At 49.9% G+C, this 22,276-nt stretch overlaps 9 protein-coding genes across 9 annotated transcripts; 1 reads left to right on the top strand and 8 right to left on the bottom strand.

Moving 5' to 3' along the window:
* Positions 1 to 2,527: 2,527 nt before the first annotated feature.
* M406DRAFT_252424 (uncharacterized protein) lies at positions 2,528 to 2,931 on the bottom strand (the record flags this gene model as incomplete). The annotated part of the gene is made up of 2 exons (XM_040916843.1): positions 2,528 to 2,694; positions 2,751 to 2,931. Coding segments are annotated over 2 exons (348 nt in total), but the record flags the coding sequence as incomplete, so codon positions are not given.
* A 1,410-nt stretch (positions 2,932 to 4,341) lies between these two features.
* M406DRAFT_39853 (family 1 polysaccharide lyase) lies at positions 4,342 to 5,631 on the bottom strand (the record flags this gene model as incomplete). Its single annotated transcript, XM_040924118.1, has 3 exons — positions 4,342 to 4,808; positions 4,891 to 5,062; positions 5,134 to 5,631. 3 exons carry the CDS (start codon positions 5,629 to 5,631, stop codon positions 4,342 to 4,344), a joined length of 1,137 nt encoding a protein of 378 aa, XP_040779067.1.
* Positions 5,632 to 7,138: 1,507 nt separating this feature from the next.
* M406DRAFT_289441 (uncharacterized protein) lies at positions 7,139 to 7,826 on the bottom strand. The gene is made up of 2 exons (XM_040918854.1): positions 7,688 to 7,826; positions 7,139 to 7,603 (listed from the first exon to the last, which is right to left on the bottom strand). Exons 1-2 carry the CDS (start codon positions 7,803 to 7,805, stop codon positions 7,200 to 7,202), a joined length of 522 nt encoding a protein of 173 aa, XP_040779066.1. The 5' UTR covers positions 7,806 to 7,826; the 3' UTR covers positions 7,139 to 7,199.
* A 365-nt stretch (positions 7,827 to 8,191) lies between these two features.
* M406DRAFT_70202 (uncharacterized protein) lies at positions 8,192 to 9,934 on the bottom strand (the record flags this gene model as incomplete). Its single annotated transcript, XM_040925320.1, has 3 exons — positions 8,192 to 8,514; positions 8,603 to 9,500; positions 9,566 to 9,934. The coding sequence occupies 3 exons, from the start codon at positions 9,932 to 9,934 to the stop codon at positions 8,192 to 8,194; spliced, it is 1,590 nt and encodes a 529-aa protein (XP_040779065.1).
* A 571-nt stretch (positions 9,935 to 10,505) lies between these two features.
* On the bottom strand, positions 10,506 to 12,919 carry M406DRAFT_289433 (uncharacterized protein; the record flags this gene model as incomplete). The annotated part of the gene is made up of 3 exons (XM_040918853.1): positions 10,506 to 11,704; positions 11,837 to 12,755; positions 12,822 to 12,919. The coding sequence occupies 3 exons, from the start codon at positions 12,917 to 12,919 to the stop codon at positions 10,619 to 10,621; spliced, it is 2,103 nt and encodes a 700-aa protein (XP_040779064.1). The 3' UTR covers positions 10,506 to 10,618.
* A 1,081-nt stretch (positions 12,920 to 14,000) lies between these two features.
* M406DRAFT_345776 (uncharacterized protein) lies at positions 14,001 to 15,458 on the bottom strand (the record flags this gene model as incomplete). The annotated part of the gene is made up of 4 exons (XM_040922119.1): positions 15,201 to 15,458; positions 15,094 to 15,109; positions 14,630 to 14,856; positions 14,001 to 14,554 (listed from the first exon to the last, which is right to left on the bottom strand). Exons 1-4 carry the CDS (start codon positions 15,268 to 15,270, stop codon positions 14,001 to 14,003), a joined length of 867 nt encoding a protein of 288 aa, XP_040779063.1. The 5' UTR covers positions 15,271 to 15,458.
* Positions 15,459 to 16,843: 1,385 nt separating this feature from the next.
* Positions 16,844 to 17,997, top strand: M406DRAFT_329142 (uncharacterized protein; the record flags this gene model as incomplete). The annotated part of the gene is made up of 3 exons (XM_040920401.1): positions 16,844 to 17,177; positions 17,280 to 17,402; positions 17,477 to 17,997. 3 exons carry the CDS (start codon positions 16,844 to 16,846, stop codon positions 17,995 to 17,997), a joined length of 978 nt encoding a protein of 325 aa, XP_040779062.1.
* Positions 17,998 to 18,250: 253 nt separating this feature from the next.
* M406DRAFT_338732 (uncharacterized protein) lies at positions 18,251 to 19,541 on the bottom strand (the record flags this gene model as incomplete). Its single annotated transcript, XM_040921379.1, has 3 exons — positions 18,251 to 18,867; positions 18,996 to 19,103; positions 19,166 to 19,541. 3 exons carry the CDS (start codon positions 19,539 to 19,541, stop codon positions 18,251 to 18,253), a joined length of 1,101 nt encoding a protein of 366 aa, XP_040779061.1.
* A 704-nt stretch (positions 19,542 to 20,245) lies between these two features.
* M406DRAFT_254587 (uncharacterized protein) lies at positions 20,246 to 21,928 on the bottom strand (the record flags this gene model as incomplete). The annotated part of the gene is made up of 2 exons (XM_040916971.1): positions 20,246 to 21,681; positions 21,736 to 21,928. Coding segments are annotated over 2 exons (1,629 nt in total), but the record flags the coding sequence as incomplete, so codon positions are not given.
* Positions 21,929 to 22,276: the final 348 nt, after the last annotated feature.

Here is a 22,276-nt window from a genome sequence, read left to right as displayed (position 1 = left end):
ATAAATACTACAAATATTTGATTATGCTCTTCAGTTTAACGAATATCCTAGCTTTATTTCAGGAAATAATCAATCATATTCTATATAAGCATCTGGATCAGTTCATTATTGCCTATCTCAACAACATTCTTATTTACTCTCAAACATTGGAAGAATATAAGAAATATGTGGAAACAGTATTGCAAACGCTTCAGAATGCAAAGCTTCTTGTAAAACTCGCAAAAAGCTACTTTCATATACAAAAAGTTGATTATCTCGGGTTTACAATCGAGCTGGAATGCATTAAGCTATAGAAGGATAAGATAGAAGCTATCAGAAACTAGCTAATTCTCAGAAACGTTAGAGATATTAGATCTTTTCTCGAATACATCAACTTCTACAAATAGTTTATTAAGAACTATAGCTGGATTGCATATTCCCTTACAAATCTTACCAAAAAAGAATAATCTTTCGAGTGAATTTCCAAGGCGTAAGAAGCCTTCAACAAGATTATCAAGCATATTACCTTAAAGCTAGTTCTATATAAAGCAAATCTCTACAAACTCTTTGAAGTTAAGACTAATGCATCAGAATATGCACTCAGAGAACAATTTGGTTAGCAAGATGATCGAGAATATCTAAGAATTATAAGCAACTTCTCAAAGAAGTTGAACAGCCCGGAAATCAACTACAGAATCTCTAATCAGAAATTCATAGCAATAATAAAAGCTTTCAAGGAGTAATAATACTATCTCATTAGCATACAATACTCAATCATAGTTTACTCGAATCATAAGAATCTAATTACATTCATAATAATTAAGATTTTGAATAAGCAATAAGTCAGATGAGCAGAATTCCTCTTACAGTTCAACTTCAAGATTGTATACTGCAAAGACTCGGAGAACAAACAAGCAAATGCTCTTAGCAGAAGATCAGACTATCGAGATGCAGATTCCTTAAATATACAGAACATTTTCGCTCAAAACGAGTTAGGAAATCTCGTTAACGCATATAAAGAACTGAATACTATCTTCAGAATTGAACTCTCAGAAAAGGATTCAGAATCAATAATCCCAGATAAACAAGATAACTACATCAAGAATGTATACAGTACATCAGCATATGAATATCAGGGAATTAGAGCAATCTACAAATGCATCAAAAAACACTGAAATCCATCAGATCTTAAGAAAAGAATTGAAAGTATTCTATAATAATGCAATAGCTGCAAGAAGAATAAAGCAGAAAGATACAAGCCTTACAAACTACTGCACTCCTTATCAGTACCTATAACTGTTTAGCAATTCATTAGTCTAGATTTTATTATTAAGCTATCTCTCTTATAAGAACTCTTAACTAAGATGCAATATAATAGCATTCTAGTAGTGATTTGCAAACTAAGCAAGTATGCTTACTTTCTTTCCTACAAGGAAAGTAGTATAGTAGAAGAACTCGCATATGCATTTCTCAGAACAATTATTGCTAACTATAGCATGCTAAAAGAAGTAATCTCCGATAGAAACAGGAAGTTCAACTTAAAGTTTTGAACTTTACTCATAAAACAGCTCGGAATACACTATAGAATATCTACAGTATTTCATTCGCAAATAGATAAATAAACAGAAAGAATGAATCAAGTTATTGAATAATATCTACAATACTATATCAATCAGGAATAGAATAACTGGGTTAATCTATTACTTCTTGCATAGTTCGCTTATAATAGCGCAGATATAAGTATAATGAAGAAATTATTATTCTTTGCATTCTACAGATATAATCCAACAGCTTACTACGAAGCACTGCTAGGAGCAGATGCAGAAGCTGCAGATAAAAGAGTTAAAAAGATTAAGAAAGTTCAGAAGGAATTTCAATCAGAACTACAATTCGTTCAAGAACGAATAATGCAGTATGCAAACTCCAAAAGGATTGAGAAATCAATCCTATAGGAAGAAAATAAGATCTACCTACTTCGAAAAAATATTAAAATAACAAGATCTAGCAATAAACTCAATCATAAGAAGTTAGAATTATTCAAAATCTTACAATAGATCTCCCCAGTTAACTACGAATTAGCATTACTTCATAGAATGAGAATATATCCAGTTTTCCACATCTTACTATTAGAATCAGCAGCACAGGAAATACCAACAGACAATACAGCAGAAGTGGAAAACAATAAACCAGAGTACAAGATAGAGAAGATTCTCAAGCACAGAAGCATAAACAATACAAGGAAATATCTCATTAAATGAAAGGATTATTCAGCAAGCGAAAATTCTTAAGAACTGCAGAAAAATGTCAAAAATGCTCAGGAAAAGATAGCTGAATATTAGAAGAAGAAAACCAGTACCTAAGACAATCGCTCCGCTCCGAACCGAGATCCAGAAGCCCCAGAAACCTCATTCCCTAAAATACTGTCCCAATTCACCACATCGAGAGCACCCCAAGACTAAGCCTCAGCTACAGCTTCAGATTCGGCAGCACGCTGAGCATCCTCCTTCTAACGCTCCTTCTCCTCCAACTCGTCCAGGGAATGCAGATCCTAACTAATTATCTTCGCGCTACAATTATGCAGAGAACGTTTCTGTTTCTGCAAACGCATCAAGCGGGCTATTGCTTCATCCAATTTGGACTGAAGCTTGAAAAGAACTTCCTCCGCATCTAACTCCTTCCGATCTAAGCAATCAAGTTCGATAGTAATACGAGATACTATTATAAGAATCAGAGAGCGAACAAGGAAAAATCTAGGAAAGAGGCAAATCTACAAGCATTTACTGGAATATCGGAATCATTGCAGGAACAACTCCAACGAATATAACAGAAATACTGCTTAGTACTTTTCATCATCTTACACTCCAATCCCTTCGATACACAGAAAGAACAAGGCATGACTTTGAAATCTTGAAGATCGATAGTTAGAGAAAGCTGAAAACGTTGTTCGGATTTTCAAAAAAGGGATTTTTCGATTCTATTCGATATCTCAATTAGGAAGGAATAATCAGATCTATGAACAGCTTGCTAGGAAACTTACAGAAAAATGTTGAGAACAACGACTGATAGAAGGGAAATAATGTTATAATCCATTCAACATGCAGGTTACGAAACAAGCCTTGCTAACAAGGAACCAGGTATCACAACCCATCATCGAACAACCACTGGAAATTACATAAGCAAGGGTTAGGATTGGATTACAACAGAACAAGTGAGCTACTTACTGGATCACTGCAATGCGGATCACGGATCATGATGAGCTAGGTGAGCCATAACAAAGAGCTGAATATATAAGGATACGTTTATTATCATTAGATGGATTCAGTATATAGCTCTTCAGTTGTTAATCTAAGTATTCAGTTTCATACACTGAGTAGCCCCAAAGGCAGTGAATACTTGCATTGCTTATTAGAACTTGTACAGTTTCGTATTCAAGAACTTGATACTTTGATACTGCTCTTGTTAGCATAAACCTCTTTGTGTACTTAGGAATCTTCGGATTGCTGCAGTGCTCATCACACTAGATTCTTAGTAGAACTGCACTATTGTTGAGACTTCAGAAGAAGTTTCTAGATATATCTTCATTTCTTTTTAACTTGTATCAAGTACATAGAAGTAAATAGAATTCATTAGCTTAACTACTAACCTATATCTCTATCTGAATTTTAATACTAAACAAAGATTCAAGTGCTATTATTTGTAAAGATAAATAGCTTTTGAGCTACAATAATATAATTACTAACTCCAAAGCTACCTTCATCTCCTATATCAAAGTACAGCTAATCACAGAGCATATCAATCTCCTAATCCTAGCATTAATTACCTATACTTCGGCTCTTTCAGCTATTCCAATCTCTATATCTAGAACAGATATTTCATCGAGATATTTCAGCTTGAAAAAGATGTCTTTTCGAGAAAAAACACACCAAAATCACCTTCCTAATTGAGCGAAATCTGAACGACGAACGAGAGCCAATCATGTTTTGTGGGTCACCTTCATGTTCAAATTTCTGCCCATTTTCCCCGCTTTTCCTTGGTTATCAATTTTTTTCCTGCAGAGCTAGGATCGATAAGAGACCATTTTAACAAATGGCATATTATCTGCACTCGAGAATGGACATTGCACATGGTGCGGTCCTACTGAATCGATGCTTATTTCCACGTTAAATTTGCATCCAGAACTCACGGGCGAGAGGGCCTGGACACAGGAATACGATGGACTAGATTCGAGAACAAAAGAAAAGATGAATAGAAGGGAAATTTTATAATGCATGAATAAAAACGCTTGTACGTGGTCGATGCATATTATTATTTACAATCATTCAAGAAGAACACCCATCCGAGCACATTAGGTCCTCTCCTCGCTCACAGTGTGTTTCCAGCGTTGTCAACCACAGAGGTAGCGATAGACGACGCCGATGCTGCAGCAACGATGGGCCGGCCTGACAGATCCGAGAACCATCCATACTGATCATAGTCGAAGGTTCCGGTGTCTGATCCCAACAGGTTCACGACGCAGTTCCTCCCAAGGTAGGTGTCACACTGCGAGAGGTCCGCAGACTCGGAGCTGAAGAGCTGGCCCACGAAGCCGTCCGCGACGATGGTCGGGGTGTTGATGAAGTAGTTTCCCTCGTAGAGACCCATGCCGTCGTCTGTCCCCTCGATCAGGTGGCCCGAGTTGGATGACCAGACGTTGTTGACGGCATGGAAGACGGTGTTGCCGCTGAGCGCTGGGCTCCGTCCGGATGTGTAGTATACCCAGTTCTGATAGAAGGTGATGAAGTCGCCAGATCCGACGAGCTCGAGGCCCCAATAGGTGTGACCATCACAGGCTACAAGGACGTCAGGTACCAGTCTTGTTGTATCGCGAGGCGAAGAGACGCCAGGACGGGAAGGTGGTCATGGTGAACTTACTAGCCGAGTAATCTGTGCTACCGTCAATGAAGCTGTTGGAAATAGTCACGGCGTTGTTGGACCCTGTGCCAAAGGAATAGTGCTGTCGGCCCAGGCTCGAAGTAGTAACGTGATCAATCCATATATTGTTCGTGTCTGTGAAAGACAACGCATCCCCTCCCCAAACGTATTCCTACTGAGAGTCAGTAAACGGAATTGTCATATTTATCAAAATCGAGGGCCATCACAGGCTTCGCGACTGACCGGATTCAAGTTCGTGATGGCAATGTTCTGGATGATGATATTCGATACACCATTAAACACCAAGCCCTTGCCATTCAACGTCGCGCCGTCTGTGCCGACGAGGGTCTTGTCCGAAGCGACAGCAATGCCCTGATAGGCAGCTGTATCGATGGTCACATCGTAGACCGCCGTGGACCCGCACCCGTCGAGAGTGTTGAGTAGAGCCTGCCCGCCGTCTGACGGCGTGCATGAGTACGCATTGCATGCCTCTTCTGTCTGCGTGCCCTCGCTGCCAGCGAAATCGAACGTGCCCGAGATGACGATGACCTCTGCCGACGAAGAGGTCAGGTAGCTCTTGAGCTCGTCGATCGTGGTTGGGTACACGGGTGTTGCCGTCCCGCCGCCCGTTACGGATGATGCAAATCCCATGGGTGTCCCAGTGACCACAGAGGAGATCGCCGCCGAGGCCGACCCGACGAGGCTTGCCACTATGGCGGCAGCTACCTGAGTGAGCTTCATGGTCAAGAGGATGTTCGCCATAGGTCGCAAGGGTTCGTCCTCTGAATTTCGTCTCAGAATGGAGGGTGTCGCCGCTGTGCTCCTGGGACAGACGTGCGCATCTTCGAGACTTTATCTATAATGATCATTGCAACATTTCAACTACTACTTGATATTCGACCTCGTGTCTTATGCACAATAGCACAATATTCTTATTAGTTCTCGGGGGTTAGAATTCCGCAAGGGCGTCGTTTATGCTTTGACGTAGCGGATAATTAGCCCCTTTAGGAGCTTCTATGCGACTTGAGATCCCCAATCACCAATGTCACTGTGCCAACCTTCCAGATCCAGCCAATTTCCCCCGCAAATGTGGAAGTGCTCCTATGCATGGGAAAATGTCTCTCCGCGCACAGAAGGAATCGACACCCAGATGATCGCAGCGTAGGATTGGCGTTTGCCTCGCTGAGTTCTGAAGGGTCCTCTGACGTTCTATATCTTAAGGGACATATAGTTCAAAGCTTCGCGGTCGCGGCAATGCAGCTTTAGATCAATATTTTGTGTTTGTATGCGTTGGGTTTACACTTGTTATGCGACCAGGCCTTCCCGCACCTGAATAGATTTGTCCTAAAGATCTCTGTATGTTCTGGCCCGCTGCTAACGGACTGTCCTGGGCAATAACAATAGGATCTATAAATTTGTGTCATAACCTGCCATGGACACATTATTCTCCGCGTAAATTATGAAAATCTGAGGTGGTATCGAGTAGAGAGGCTTGGCCTTAATTTCAATAAGGGGTCACGAAAAGGCGAGTTCCAAGCCAGGGCAAACATGGCTGGGCGTTTCTGTTGGAAATTGCATCTCCAGAAATCGTAATGCCAGGATTGTGCAAATCGCAAGCCCAGGATTTGTTCGGATGTGAGAATAGTCCGGCGCATGAGAGCCTGTGCTTTGGAACGTGATCCGACAGAAAGCCAAGGGCTGTGCAGGCTCGCCAAGTCTTTTGCTTGCATTTCACTGACAGCTCAAGAGTGAGAATATGGTGCATTGTTCTTTGATTCGAGACTACAATGACGACTGATTGCAGACTAAGTTGTGAATAGAGTCGACTGTTGGATGAGGGAGGCCGAGATATTCGTGGGCGGGCTCGCGTAGCAGATGCGCACATCGAAACTAGCTTGAATTTTGCCCTGGCAGATTCTCGCGCTTCTTGGCCGTTTCTGCAATAACTATGCAGTCGGGGATGGTGAATTCCCCAGTCAAGAAACGAAGCCACCTCATAAGGGACAGCTGCACGAGAAGTGCCCTCTACAGACCCTTACAAGATCTGCAGAAGTAGAATGGAGCCTTCGGAGCCCTCTGATGCCGTACAATCTGAGCCTGTGAAATGGAGAGCCGTTCCTCAATCAAGCCACCCGTCATGGCCAGGACAGTCGGGGCGACAAGTTTGGGGGCTCTGCTAAACCTGGTGAAGCTTCAGAGTATGAGCGGGCCCAGGTCCAGATGTTGCGTGCAGCAAGCCAACAGTCTTGCTTTCGCCGTACAATCGGGAGTCCTGAATCGGAGTACCTTGCTCGTGCGATATCTGCCGCTCAGTAGTCCTCCCATAGATCCTTCACATACGCTTCCGTGAGGCGCTCGTCTGGGCCATGAGACTCTTGCCACTTGGAGAAGCCTCCCCTCAAGACACAGATCTTTTGCGCAACTGGCTGCTGCTTCTTGTCGACCTCTTCGCCTGCCGCAGCTTCCTTGGTAGCATCGTGGCTGCCGCTGTTGCCCTGCAAATCACCTGGCGCAGCCACAGACTCGGGACCGTATTGTGCCTCTCGCTCTCGTATGTATCGTAGGGCGGCACTGGGCCCACGTTGCTTCGACAGGGCGCAGTGGAAGACGACGGTGTTGGTGTTCTGGAGCTGGCGGAGGAGAGTGGGGAGCCACTCGTCGAACTGGTGGGAGGGAACCCATCGCGAGCCCTTGATGTGGCCGCCAATATGGTCTACCAGGAGCCAATGAGTCGATCAGTATACACGGTATCTCCGAACAAGGGCAGGCAGGGGGAAAGGAGGAGGGAGGAGCTGACCACCGTCGCGAACGTCGATGATTGCGATGGAATTGTCCGGAGACTTGAGGGCAAGCAGCTGTTCTGACAGCGCTGCAACCTCCATACGATGCAGATTAGCTATCGTGAAACGAGACATGGTGCGTCTGAATATGGTGCTCATAAGTAGAGGTCGGCCTCGCAGTCTGCTGAAGCTGGCAAGAAGCAGTGACGGCGGCTCAACAGTACTCTTGCTATCGAGCTTTGACGGCGATACCAGTAGGACCCTAACCCTGTTCTTGGTTTGGCTCCCTTCTCCCTCTGTACTGTTTCTTTCAACCACTTCTGCTTGCAAGTCGAAAGGCTGAATTTCATCACCGCCTGCCAACCTTTCATATTCTCTTTCGAAGACAAACAAATGCTGGAAGACTACTTCAGTATTCTCGCTCTATATTCCCACAATCATAGATCAATTAACCATTGACCACAGGATCCTAAGCACAAACATGTAGTTCCCCCCCCCCCCTTTTTTTTATTTTTTATTTTTTATTCCTCCTCCTTCAGGTCAGCCAGCAGGGCTTTCAACTTCTTCTCATTCCTCGGCACGCAGTACACGCTGTAGCTATGTGGAGCCATGATCAGATCCCGTGGATTCTTGCCACCCTTGGCCGGGTCGAAGTCTCCAGTCCCGTGTGGCTTGAGCGTGAAGCTCGCCAACAGCCTCATGAAGATGAGGTACAGCTCTCGTGTGGCCAGGAGATGACCTGCACACATCCTGTAGCCAAGGCCAAACGTGAACACCGGCGCATCGGGCTTCTCGAGCCATCGCTCGGGTCGGAAGACGTGCGGATCTTCCCACAGTTCCTCGTCTGAAAGGGTGGGTGTTACTAGTCAGCAGGAGAATGGTGCGCTGAAAAGCCTAGGGTTTATTAGAGCGAACGAGAGGAGAGAACTCACCATGATTGCAAGCCGTAGCATTCATGTATACTGTCGTGCCTTTGGGGATGAACAGCCCCTCATACTCGACATCTCTCGTCGTCTCCCTCGGCAGGTTCAGAGGTATGACAGTGAAATAGCGAAGCGCCTCCTTGGCCATCGCGTTCATGTACGGACATTTTTGGTCGTCTGCCGCATCACACAGCGGATCGACACTCTCCTCGTCGCCCTCCTTCAGGCCCTGGAACGCCCTGATCTCCTGGAACGCACGCTCCTGGATCTCTGGGTGCTGCGCCAGCCACCCCACGCTCCACTGCACCGTGCTGGCGACGGTCTCGAACCCGCCCCCGAGCATGCTCAGGCTGATGCTCGTCAGCTCCGTCTCGCTCAGCACCTCGTCCTTGTATTTGATGACATTGGCCTGTATGCACGGCCTGTGCGTGCCCTTCTCAACCTTGGCGGCCAGGTCCCCGTTGAGGCGGGCAAGGTACGTGTCTCGGCGCGCTCGCATCGCCCGCGCCCGTGCCGAGTGCAGGTTGATCGGGTTCAGACGCAGCAGCGGCACGTAGTCCTGCAGGTTGCCCGTGGTCGAGCGGAAGCGGTTGAGCTCCTCCTCGACGGCCACGATCTCTTGAAACAACGGGTCGGCGACAGAGGGAATTCGCACGCCCCAGTTGATGGTCACCGCCAGGCTCAGCGAGAGCCTCTGGATAAAAGGGAGGGGATCGATGGGCTGGGCACCAGAGGCCCCATTTTCGAGCAGGTCGCGAATGAAGGTGCGGGACTCGGTGTCCAAGTAAGGCACGTAGCTGGCGATGGCGGGCTTGTTGACAGCCACGGCTACGCCTTTCTTGCGTCGTTTGAGGGAATCATCGTAGGGAGAGGTGCCTATCGTCAGGCCCTGTGTCGATGATGCTACCTGCAACTTCCGTGTTACTCGAAGCAACCTCTGTGTGATATGAGCATACCCAAGCAACTGCTTACCTTGTGAAAAGTATAGGTGACCGGCCTCGAGCTCAGCGCCTGTGACTGCCCAACCCACAAGGCCTTGGCTGCCTTGGCACTGTTCACCACCACGATAGGGACGTTGCCCATCTGCACCTGGTACACATCCCCATACGTCTTGGACCACTCCTTGTACTGAGCGGCTGCATCGGTGCGAATGGAGAGCAGATTGCCGATGAGTGGTAGCCCAGGAGGACCATTCATACCCGGGACCCGGGCACGGTAGCGAGTGGCTTCATTGATGAGGATATAGACGAAGAGGAACAATGGAGTGAGCGTGAAGACCGCCTGGAATGGATGTGAGGCGATATAGCCTGGGGCGATGAGGAAGAGTTCGTTGATCAACATCATGAATGCTGTGAATCACAAACTTGCTGAGGGCATCACTTCAACAACTCCCAGCCCTTCTCCAGGAGACCAGAGAACCGAGTTCACAGAAAGCCAATGCCTTTTTATAGAGACAGAAATCCAACCACAAAATTGACTTGTTTTACGTTGTTGTCGCAGAGGATGCTCCCAAGGAGAGAAGCTGTGCAGCATTTCTCCGCATAGCATCGGCTGCACCTTCGGGTCTTGAATCCAATGGCGAGCCCTCCAACATGACCATGCATGAGGTCAGACGTGTGAGACTACTCAAGCAAGGCCATGGATAGTACTCCGCATCCCATTTACCGGCCTGTCACTCCGCACTGGAGACGTCTGGTCCACCGAGTGTGTGGAGTACTTAGTTTAACCCCCTCCGCGGGGAAAGACGCTGCTCGTAGGGTTGCTGTAACCTCGCGCTCTCAGGCCTCGCGGTTCGGCTTGACGATGACTCGCGAATCATACATTCAATATGATGCAGCTCCAGGCGTCTAGGCGTAGCTGGTGTGACACGGGAAATCCGTAGTAAGAGGCACAAGGATAACTCTATCTGGGTATTGGCGTGTGTATATATGTTTACGTGTAAGCTCTATAGGAATTCCAATGTGAACTGCCCTCGCCAGCTAGGCTCCCTTTAATATAACAAACTAGTCGAATGGGCCATGGCTTTCATTTGGTGATATGAACCGTCATTAATCTCGCGTCTTTTCCCTCGTCGTTCTCGTCTGCTGAGTTGGAGCCATCTTTCTTCTTGTGCTTATTATGCATTGGCAGCAGCTTCTTTCCGCGCTTGACGAAACCAAGATGAGTAGTATCGCCCGAACGAACAGTAGTATCAGCACTATTCTCCTGAGATATCTCGTCCTTCGCCGGGCTCTGTCCAACAGGCGATTCCACAGGACTGCCACCACCACCCCTGAGTCCAGATGGTGAGTTGTCTGCAATCTGTTCTTGCGACTTCGCAGCGCCGCTTGCGTCTTCGGGGTTCTCTGCCCGGCCTTTCGTGGCCTCAACCTTCTTTTCGTGTTCGGATAGTGCTCTCTCGCCTGGCTCGGCAGCGGTGGCGCTGGGCTCTCCCACACCACGTTCTTGTGCGATATCCAAGTCTTCCTCTCCCGTTGGCCCAGAAACCTTGACGCCCTGCAAGCTCTCGTCGTCCGGGTACTCTTCAGCCCCGTCCGCCTCCTTCGTGCTGCCGACGGAAGTGCCCACTTCCTGACTCCGAATGCTGCTAGCCTTGCTCACGGATGCGCTACCGGGGTCTGCCTCTCGCAGCCCAAGAGTCTTGCCCTGGTCTGGGTCCCCAGAATCGGCACCCTTCCAGTCTGCAGGCTTCATCTGTGGGACAGGACTGCCCTCCCTGGGCTCCGTGATCACAACACCTGGCGTTTCCACGGCTGGGCCCTGAACCCCTACGGCGCGCCACAAGACACTGATCTTGTCGGCAGCCTTGGTTCCTTTCCGCGAGCTTCCCTTGATCCCATCCATCCTCTCCCACTCGATTTCAAAGACCCCACTGTCATCAGCATTGCCGTCCTGCTCAGGACCTTTGCCCTCGAAGAATGCATTGAACCATACATGCGCAACTGCCGTGACCATTGTCAGTCCCATAGATGCTGGGGCACGGTTCCGCCGTTCAAGCGAGACACAGATGTCCGAGTTCGGAATGCGGATGGGTGATGTCGGCTTCAGGATGACGGCCATCCCGCCAAGCTCAGAGTTTGAGGCCATGGTATTAGTCCTGGGAAGCGCGGGCTGTGAGGCGCTGGGATTTGACAGATTGGAGTTGGAGTCAACAGGGGTAGGCGTCGATGTGCCCGGGGAAGCAGAGGCGAAGTCGGCAGGGTTGATGGTCTTGCTCTTGGGGTCCGCAGCGAGCTTCCTGACGCTGCGGTTGCGAAGGAGGAGACTGGTACGAGAGCCCTTTTTGGACTGGCTGCGCGACGGCGAGGAGCTCTTACTAGTGCTACTGCTGTTGGCACCGCTGCTCTTCTGATTGTCGCCATTGACCACCTGGTTGTAATCGACGTCTTCGTATATCTCGTCATCATTGCCCCCCTGCGGGCTGAGAGCGTCGCCCACGAAGTCTAAGAGACCACCTTCGCCAGGGGCATCACCCTGCACGATGAGCCTCTCATTCTTGTTGAAGGTGTGGAACACCTTGATCTTCTTGCCCTCGTCCGCGAAGCCCTCGACGCTGATCTTCACGCCGTGCCTAAGCCCCCAGACGTGGACCTCGAGGATCTCAATCTCCCTGTCAACGTACTTCTTCCCACCCTTGGTCCAGCGGTCGACGTAGCTGATAGTCCGCAGCTGTGAGGGGATAGAGACACCCGCGCCAAGGTTGGGCCTCATCCTCCTCTTGGTGAACTGAGCCAAGGCGTCCTCTGCCGTCCATTTGCACTGAGAGATCAGGTAAGAACAGGCTGCGGTGCCAGAACGGCCTTTCCCAGCCTTGCAGTGTACAACAACCACCCTCTTGCTCTTATCATTCGTTTTGTCGGAGTGTGTACTCGGTTGGTTCGACTGCGCTGCGTTTCCCGTCGTTTGGTCATCCTCGTCACCGTGTAACCAGTTCCGCATGCTGGCCGTGATCATGGGCACCAGCCGAAAGGGTGGCGGGTGGTGATCAGGCCACGGATAATGTCGTATCCTCCCATAGACAGCCTCATCTGGATACCCTGTGCCCTCAGCCCGGAATTCCCATATGGCCCAGTTCTCGCCATGTTTAGCATCGAGGAAGGCTACGACGCGGTCGAGGGGGTTGCGGTAGGCTCGTTGGGGGTAGGTCTGGCTAGGACCGGAACTATTGGTGGTAATTAGGACTTGTTAGCAAGGCCGTACACATGGAAAGGCAGGGAGCAAGACCTACGTTACGATGATATCGTCTGTCACGTAGCAGAGATCTAAGCCGGTCTCTTTGTGTTTCGCTCGTGGCCCAGCAACTATCTGCCTTAGGAGAGAGGTCATTGTTGGTGACAGTAACGGTCAGCCCCTGAGTGACCTAGGAGGTACGCGACCCGTATGCGTAAGTCGATTCGATGTTCCGTGGTTCAAATGGTTCAGGCGAAAGGTAGGTTCGCGTGGTTCCTCGTCAGGAGCGGTCTGGCGCGAGCGAGCGTGTGCCAGGCAAAATAGGATCAGCCGTCGCAGTCGCAGTCAAGCATCCAGGAATAATGCAATGTGTCAGACAGACGAGGCTGGGTTATGTGAAGTAAGTTGTGGGTCTCGATGCTGTCAGTCAAACCTCTCCAGACCTACTTACACATTGGAATTTCTTGGAACAGCAACAACACAGCCAGAGACTTGAGCAATCACCTAGTGCAGTGACCATCACAGTCATACGTCATAGGGTGGTTCAAAAACAGCACACCCATGGCCTAGCTCTGGTGGGGCTTAGCAGTAGCTTTCATTGCTGATCATTTGGGCTCGTTCAGCTGTTAGTGGCCTACACGAGCGCTGGAACCAATCGTCATGTTACCATACACAGCTGATCACGTAAACTCACAATACATTTGAGCATTATGGAGTGCCTTTACGGCATTAGGGTCATGATCCAAGCAGATTAAAGACAAAAACAATGGCATTAGAAGAAAAGACAAGCCTATGTTGGAAAATCCATGAAACCAAAGTCTGTCTTCCTGTCGCCGCCAACTCCTCTCTCCAATGTGCTGTGTAGGCTCGACATGCAACTCCTGAAACTAAGTACTGAAGAAAGCATTCTCCCCCCTCCGCTGACAATCACCACAGGGCCGGCCGGCCCATGTATACTTTTCCACAAATGTCTCTCCCCATTCCCCGCGGCCCAACTTTCGTTGTGGGGCGATGGAGAACGTCACCTTCCTTTCTGCACCCGTCTCCCTTCCATCGTTGTCCCCTCCCGCTCAGCCTGCTCTAGTATCGGACCTTTGGAGGCAGGACTTGCAATGTTTGTAGATAGCGCTCTGTGCACCAGAACTGGCACCGCTTCTTTCCAGCAGCCGTGGTCAGCGCTCATGATCCGAATCTCCAGGTCGTTGGACACTCTGGAGAGCTGATCACTTGGCGCCACTTAGGAAGTCTTCTTGGGGGCGGCGGCGCCAGGACCGTATTTGGTCAGGTCGGTGGCCGAGTGAAACTGCCTCACACCGCCCTTGACACCGTCCCAGATCTGTCTGGCCACTGGGGGGGTTCCCTGGGCTCCGACCTGGTTATCAATCCTGGCCTCAAGGTTGGCGAGGGAGTTCTGGACGTGGGCACTCTGGCTGAAGCGAGCGCGCAGGAAGGCAGTGTAGATTGCGAGCATGATCCAGCTCCTGTGCTGGAAGAGGATGGCCGAGCCCAGCAGCCTGATCCAGATCAAGACCTCGAGACCGGCGACGACAGACATGGACAGGTCGTAGTACTCCTTGACGAAGTTGCCGATGGCGTCAGCAATGGGGTGGTTCTTGAACTGCGGCTTGGCGTTGGGAGAAGCGCCATCGGCCGGGGCGGTCTGGGTGGGAGGGACGATGGTCGGGATGACAGTAGAGCGGGTGTAAGTCGCGAAGTGGAAGATGGAGTAAACGCCATAGGGCAGCATGGCCACGAAGAGCTGGCCAGAGAAGAGCCAGACAAGGGCCAGGACTGCGGCGATGGAAATATAAGGTCAGCGCACAATCAAAACAAGGCGGGACAAAGCAGGTGCGGAGGGTTACATACGCAGATATTGAACATTCTCATCAGCTACGAGCGACAAGGCGACCTGAGGGGTGAGCTTCATGCCGGCCTTGGCTCGAGCGCGTAGGGTCTTGTAGACAACGATTCCATAGGTAGCGGCGGCGGCAATGAAGGCGAGACGATAAGAAAATTGGGCCATGCGGGTGTAGTAGTTGAATCGCACCCAGGATAGGGAGTATCGGAACATGCAGAAGATCAGGGTGAGGTGCCTGTCCAAAGGAGACAGTTAGCAATACGGTCTACCGCAGAAGCTCGGGTCCACCTCATGGACAAGCCCTCTTTTTCTTTCATTAATCTCCTCTAGCGACATATAGAGGGCTCGACCTCCAGACGATTCCATTTGAGGATATGGTCTTGTGAAGGTTGTAGAGACAGCTCATCAAGAGGGGAGGCACGTGGTACTGAGAAAGCTTGGTCGGCCGCGGGAGCAGGAAGGGGACACGCACCCGATGAACCAGGCAACTATTTGGGAAATCATGAATCAGCAACTGATTTCAGGTATATACAGTGTATTATTCTCGACAGAATGGGCGAAGCAAGGAGATGAGCTTACACTGGAGGGTCTGCGCAACAGTCAAGAGACGTTGCGTCAGAGGCATACTCGCCGGTGGCGGGGGAGCCATTGTGCTAGAGTTACGGTAACTGGAGCTGGTGGGAGGAGCTGGTGGGAGGAAACTGAGCTCGAGACTGAGACGGGGCGGAAGATATCACAGAGGACACGTTGATCCTGTAAGAGCAGGTCTGGATGGTGGTTATGCTGGCGGTGTTGTTGTTTTGTACGGGACAAGAAGGGTCAGGTGGGAAGATTCCACGTAGGTTTCAATGTTGCGAGAACTTGGCAATTGATTGCACAAAGTGGCTTGGCTGGTGACGAAGGTGTGGTTCACTGGGAGAGTGCCCTTGCCCCCGCCCCCCTCCCCCCTTCCCCCCGTTCTCCCCCTTCCTGGTCTAGTATGCTAGCCATGCCTGAGCACCTACCTAGCAAGCTGGGTAGTGGGTCTGGAGGCCCCCCTCAAGAAAAAGAAAAGAAAAAAGCTACCCGCCATTCACTTGTACTGTACGAGTATCAGTGCCTCCAATGCGTCACCACACAGGGATTAGCTCTATCACTCTCTCTGACCATCCATCATCCAGAACCCCATCCTTTCATCATTGCACCACCCATCAGTGCCCCACCCCTGTATGCATGCCAGCCTGGCCCAATCCAAACCCGCTGCTGCGCGATGACCACCTGAGACTTATGATGGACCTTCAGCTTCTGATATCTTTTTTCTTTCTTTTCCTTTCCTTATTAGAGCATGAGGGTTTTGCTACTTTGTACGAAAACCCTCTGGGTACTGAACAGCTTCAGCAGCTCAAAGTTCCTGCCTCTTGTTAATTCATAGCCACAACAGTGACCTGCATCCGCTCGGTCTCTGACCTGGAATGGAGACACAGGATTCTGTGGGACATAATCAAGGGTGTCGAACGCGTCAAACGTACTACAGTATGGCATCTGTGCCGTCAGTATCTCCTTCAGCTGGCCACAGCACTATCACAGATGCCAGGTTTTCCTCTTTTTTCCCCTCCCCTTCTTTTATTTTCCCCCTTGTTCTTTTTTCCCTCTCTCGCTTTCTTTGTCTCTCTCTCTCTCTCTCTCTCTCTCTCTCTCTCTCTCTCTCTCTTAGGACAAAAACTCGCGTTGACTGTACAGCTTTGCAGTGGCTGCAAGCTAGTGTAGGTAATCTGCCTGATGCATGTTCGATTGTAGGACAGGAAGGAAAGATGTACAAAGACCCAAATACTCGAGTGGGCTGCTGCCTACTTCAGTACTTATAAATAGTGATGACCCAACCACGCCGGTAGACGACCAACATAATCATGCGATCTCCCCATGAAAGCCCTCCGTCTTGACATGTTAGTCGTTGCGCCCATCAAATACTATGGTACTTCTCCTTATCGGCTGATGGACACTGTTAGATACGTGGGAGGTTGGCGCATGATGGCGTCGTCACGTAGTTGACACCCCTCGGCGCCGTACTAAATAAAACACGCTTTACCTCAAATGGGTTGTAATAAACACAATGTTCTCTTTGTGTGGAAAAATGCGTGTCGGCGTCTCTCTACTTATAGCCCAACATAAAAATACTCCCACTCGAAAATGCACAAAATTCAAGTCCCACGCGACTGGTCGTTCTTATTACCAGAAGTTGAAGCATGCCGTACGAAGCCGTCAAGCCATTAGACCCCGACGCCGAGGACGGATCAGTCGACATTGTGGGTGGGAGCGAAGCAGACGTCGAGTCTAGCAAAACAGATGCAGATGAGACTCTGTCTTTCCTGAGATGGAAACAGAAGGGAGACGCATCAAATTCCAACCCAGCGCAGGTGCTGTCCAGAAGGGGGGCAGGTGATATTCTTGCAGCCATTTGCAGCCTGCTTCCCTGGATCATCAACCTGATCCTGGTGATGGTTGTGATTTCGCTTGCGAGGAGATTGAACATGACACCACCGGCTTCGTCCCGCCTTCCGGGCTCTGAGTTGATGTACAGTGAGTTGGGCCCTTTTTTTTTTTTTTTTTTTTTTTTTGAAATTAAGGAGAGGATTGTTCACCAGCATTCTGGGCATGATAATGACGAGGCTGTATTTTTAGCACTAGCCGAGGAAGCAATCGAATATAGGCTGGAGACGACATATGCGAGCGAGGACTTTCCCGACTCGGAATATCAAGGCTGGCCGAATACTCATAAGGACAAACTCTGGAACAAGTATGAAGGTGCGTCGACAGCAAAAACTCCCTAACATGGAACTATATACAGAGATCTTATACTGATCCTCGCATGTCCACAGATGGCAATTTTCTCTGGATCGACCAACAGACCGCTGAGAGGCTCCCTTTCGAGACCGAGCACGCCCCTTTACAGGAGCATATGGACGACTACGTTGTAGGCCTATCCGTCTTCCATGTTCTCCACTGCCTCTCCGTCCTCCGACGCAACATCTACCCCAGGCGCTACAACTCCTCTATGGTCAACCCGGACGGCACCGTTGACTACCACAAATGGCACCACATCGATCACTGCCTAGAGACTGTTCGCCGCGATGTTCTCTGTCACGCCGATACGTCTGCCACGACGTGGGAGTGGGTCGAGGCCTCGCAGATGACTATCCGCCCTGAGACGCAGCACATATGCCGGGACTTTGATCGGATCAGCGAATGGGCTTATGCTCGTCATGTAAAGGGGAACCAGAGGACACACGTCGAGAACGGCAAGATTGTCGACTACACGGGACTGCCGCCAAGCGAGGCGTGGAACAAGATCCAGGTACTGCCACCTGCCGATTGGGCTTATACAGTCGATGATCTATGACTTTAGGCTTTGGCTTCGCCTTGTCGCCTTAGAAAATTGAGGACCCATTTGTTTTGTACATACCACTATGTAAAACCCTTTTCTGCAAAATGATCAGACTGTATTGTGTGTTAACTACTTAAATCACTTGTGTGTGTTTGAAGCATGCAGTCTGAACAAGTCAGGCTTAAACTCTTCATGACACTTGTTCACAGTTCATTTATTTCATCTCTTGTCCATATCCATCATGACACTTCCCTCGTATGTCTACCACTTATGCAGGCCTGTGTGCCTCCTTCAATGCAGCAATCGCATCCGCATCATATTCTTCCTTCTTCTTCAACCCTGCAAAGGCCATGAACGTGTGCACCGATCCACGATATCTCTTGAGTGTCGTCTTGACCCCTGCTTCTATCAATTTTCTCGCATAGGCTTCGCCCTCGTCCCTCAACGGGTCACACTCCCCTGTCCGGATAAAGGCAGGACACAAGCCATCCCAGTTAGTCGCCGCCAGCGGCTCGAACCACCATTCCGGCCACATGGCGTGCAGCTCGTCGAGCTTGTCCTGCGGCTGACTCAGGCTGCCGAACCACCGGATGCTGGCCCACGGCAGCACAGGTCCGCGGTAGAACTCGTAGAGCGAATGGAAGGGCGACTCGCTGAGTTGCTTGTAGGCGAGGCCCTTGCTTGTCGACGGGACGGACGGCATAATGAGCTTAAGCGGGATCCCAGCGTCGCGCGCGAGGTGTGATACGATGATGGTGATGGTGCCGCCGGCCGAGATGCCGCCTAGGGAGACCGATGAAGGGTCGAGATTGAGGGCGGCGGACTCGGCGCGGGCCCACTTGAGCGCAGAGAAGGCGTCCTGGAAACATTTGCCCCAGACGGTTTCTGAAGGGAAGTAAGTCACTGTCAGTCACTCCCTTTCTTTTTCTTTTTTTTTTTTTTTTTTGTTCCCTTTCCCCGGCCCTCTTTTGGATGTCTGGGCTCATAAAATGCGTTCTAGAGGGGTGACATACCGGGACAGTGACGATAATTCACGTCAATGACCACAACACCTGCGCCGTCACACATGCTCATGCACAGTGTTGACTCACACGCCAGACTCCCGAGCACGAAACCGCCTCCTATACAGTGGTTAATCAGTCAGTGTCAAGCCGAAAGATGAAGAAAACACCTCACTGCTTACCATGAAAATTCAAGTGCACGGGATAGGGCCCAGGGCCATATTTCGATTCCTCAGGATAATAGATCCGGACAGGAATCAAAGCGCCATCGTCGGAAACGACCTCCTTCTCCACGGTGCGTGGGTACCCCTTGGTATCAAGGTAGCACGGCGGGGCCAGGAGCCTCTCGTCAGCCCGGATTGCAGGAATGGTTATCTTCTCGCGCGGCGGAGGCGGGTTCTTGTTTATCAACTCGGTGAACATGCTCACCCACTCCGGGTCCAGCTTGGCGAGTATGTGAGGGTCTATAGATTCCGCCGGGTCGAAGCCTGGCTTCTTGGTGGGTGCTGTCGTGGCCGCTGGGTGCTCCGGCAAGCTTGTTGTGTTTGACTCGGCCATTTTGGTGATGTGACTTGTGGTTTTCTTTGTTGTGTCGATGTCAGTGTGGTCACTCCACCATGTGTCCGTCCTCGAGATGCAGTTGAGGGCTATGGGGCCTAATTATATGGTCAGCTGCTAGTCATGGCAGATAAGTCCGACCCGAGGTAATCGGCTTCGAATAGGCCGAACTGCTGGAGGATTTGGAGGGGTACACCACTTTCTTGTCACCTTCACCAGATCTCACAGAGTCGTCCAAGGAGTTATCCATATTCCCAAAAGGGCTGTAGTCTCCAATGTATGTAACATAAGCAGTGGTTTCCAGATGTGGCTACTCTAAAATCTGGACATCTTTCTTTAGTTTATTTGATATCGCATTTGATTACCGTAAAGATGTGACTGAACCCATCCCTCTAGCACAGGAGCCCCGCAGCGCTACCCACTGTGATGGTTTGACATCAAACATGTCACTGGCATAGATCAGCAAGAATCACCACACATTCCGGCATACCCTTCATGATACGAAGTAGGGCAGGGTGAGTTGATAATACGGATATAGCCAAGCAGCCGCATGTTGAAGTAAACGCTGCAAGAAATGATCAACATTCTTTTTTTTCTTCTTTTTTCTTTTTTAACTCATACAGGGCCCCAAAAGGCACTTGATTCGTCGTTGTGTAACAAGCTCGCCTGCAAAGAAATGTTTCAAGCTCGGTACTCGCCGCATATCAGCGCACTGTCCATGACACACCGCTCTTGTTGGTCCCAGTAGATGAGTACCCAAGCGCTTCTGGCCCTTCCTCGACCTCCAAAGGGTCGAACTGCAAACTGTCCAGTGGAGCAGAAGCACTGTCAGCCTTCTCAAACAGCATTACCTTGGCAGTCTTTGCCCTCTCCTCCATCTGGGCGACCCTATGCAGTCCGTCCAGCACGCCGCCAACAGCGGGCCCTCGGCTCATGACAGCCAGAGTGCTTGATTTCCACACTGGGACAGCGTCAGAGTTTCCTCCACTTTTTCGGATTGTGAAAGCGAGAAAGAGGGCGCCGGCAACGATGACGAAGCCTTGGAGCGAAATCCATGGCCAAACAATTCGATAGAAGGTTGTCAGGACGCCCGTACTCCCAGACACTAAATTGCTGTTGTCATCAAAATCCTGATCTGCCCCTGCCCGCATTGCGTTGCTCATGCTTGCCGCCAGGGCCACGAACGTGGCGTTCAGATCCGCACTGGAAAAGAGAGCCTGCATCACTCCGGGCGCGTACTGTACGTTGGACGAGTTCATGTAGAATCCGTTCATCCTACCGCTTTTGCTTCCGTTGTCCGTTATGTTGTACTCGCGCAGTGTCGAAGCAAAGGCACCCTGGAAGTGCGAGCTGATACTATCGACGGCTGCCTGGGAGACGTTGAACTGGTCCCCAGTCACGGCAGACGAGAGTGCAAGGTCGGTTCTTGGGATGACAGAGAAGTAGCCGTTGAACTCGATGCTGTCGAGCATGGTACTGTTGAGCACATCTGCGTTGTCCTCGGGTTGCCACGATTCCTGGACTCGTGTGCTGTTCACCAATTCTTCTTTGTTCAACTTCAATGTGCCATTTGTCACCACAGACTCGTAGCTCTTGACGCAGTAGTGAAGCGCACACTCCATTGCAGACCGTGGAAGGTTGGGCCAGGCTGCCGAAGCATTGGCCGGGTCTGCATTTACCTCGATCATCGTCATGGACCAAATCAGCGTGGAAAGGTCCTGCATGGCGACGGTCTCGCTCGCGTTTCCCGTGCCCAGCGTGGTCATCATGACAGCGCCAAAGATGTCATCTTGGTCGACTGAGCCATACTGCCAGCCGTTTTGGTTATCTATATATAAACCATTCGACAACCTGAATGCCGTACCACCATCCAATGTAGTGGCGCAGGCTCCGTTGTCTGCCTCCAGGTTGCAGTACAGCGCACCGTCTGTGACCAGTCGTTCAAGTCTGCTTGTGAGGTCAACACATGTGCTGCAGATCGCCAGTGACTCTACTTCTGGCCAGCTGCAGTTCCCCGTCTGGCACTGGAAGGAAGTCTGCTGTATCACATTCTCGACAGGCTGATCGAGTCCGAAGAGAATAGCAGACTGCATCGAGAAATCTGCATCAGCGAAAGTGTTGGTAACGTTGGCCACATATGCTTTTCACAGTCAGCTAGGTTATCATGCCTTATACATGCAAAAGACATAATTACTTGATGATAATAGCGATAGCTGCATGCTGTATTCGCTCCCCTTCGAGTATCTGCCTGCTCGTGCGATGGTCGTCTCTGCATTGGCGCTGTACACCACGTCCTGTTTATATTGGACAAGCTGTTGACTGAACGGATCAACGGCGATGCTCAGCAACACGACCAACGCACCAAGTCGAAGGAATCCGCTATCAAGTAGTGTTAGCCACAGTGCACCGCATTATGCAGCCTCACACTCCCACATACATTGTCTTGCATCTCCAAAAGACGCTCAGACTTCCGAGCGGTCCCCGGCTCGCAGACTCGATCCATTCGAAATCCATCAACGGCCTCCTCCCCTTCGCGAAGAGCATCCATTTCCACTGGCTGATCAGTTCCGCGATAGCATACAACAATGCAGCCTTACTAGCCGTCGAGAGAACCGAGACGACCGCGTTTAGTGTGACACCGTTCCAGTCGAAAATTGGTTTCCGGTCGTACAGAGCGAGGACGATCGCAAGAGCCACCAGGAACAAACCAGAAGCCACTATGGCGACAGCCTCTG

Source organism: Cryphonectria parasitica (genome assembly GCF_011745365.1).
Source record: "Cryphonectria parasitica EP155 unplaced genomic scaffold M406scaffold_3, whole genome shotgun sequence".
Classification (NCBI taxonomy): Eukaryota; Fungi; Ascomycota; class Sordariomycetes; order Diaporthales; family Cryphonectriaceae; genus Cryphonectria; species Cryphonectria parasitica.
This window is presented reverse-complemented; position numbering and strand designations above follow the sequence as displayed.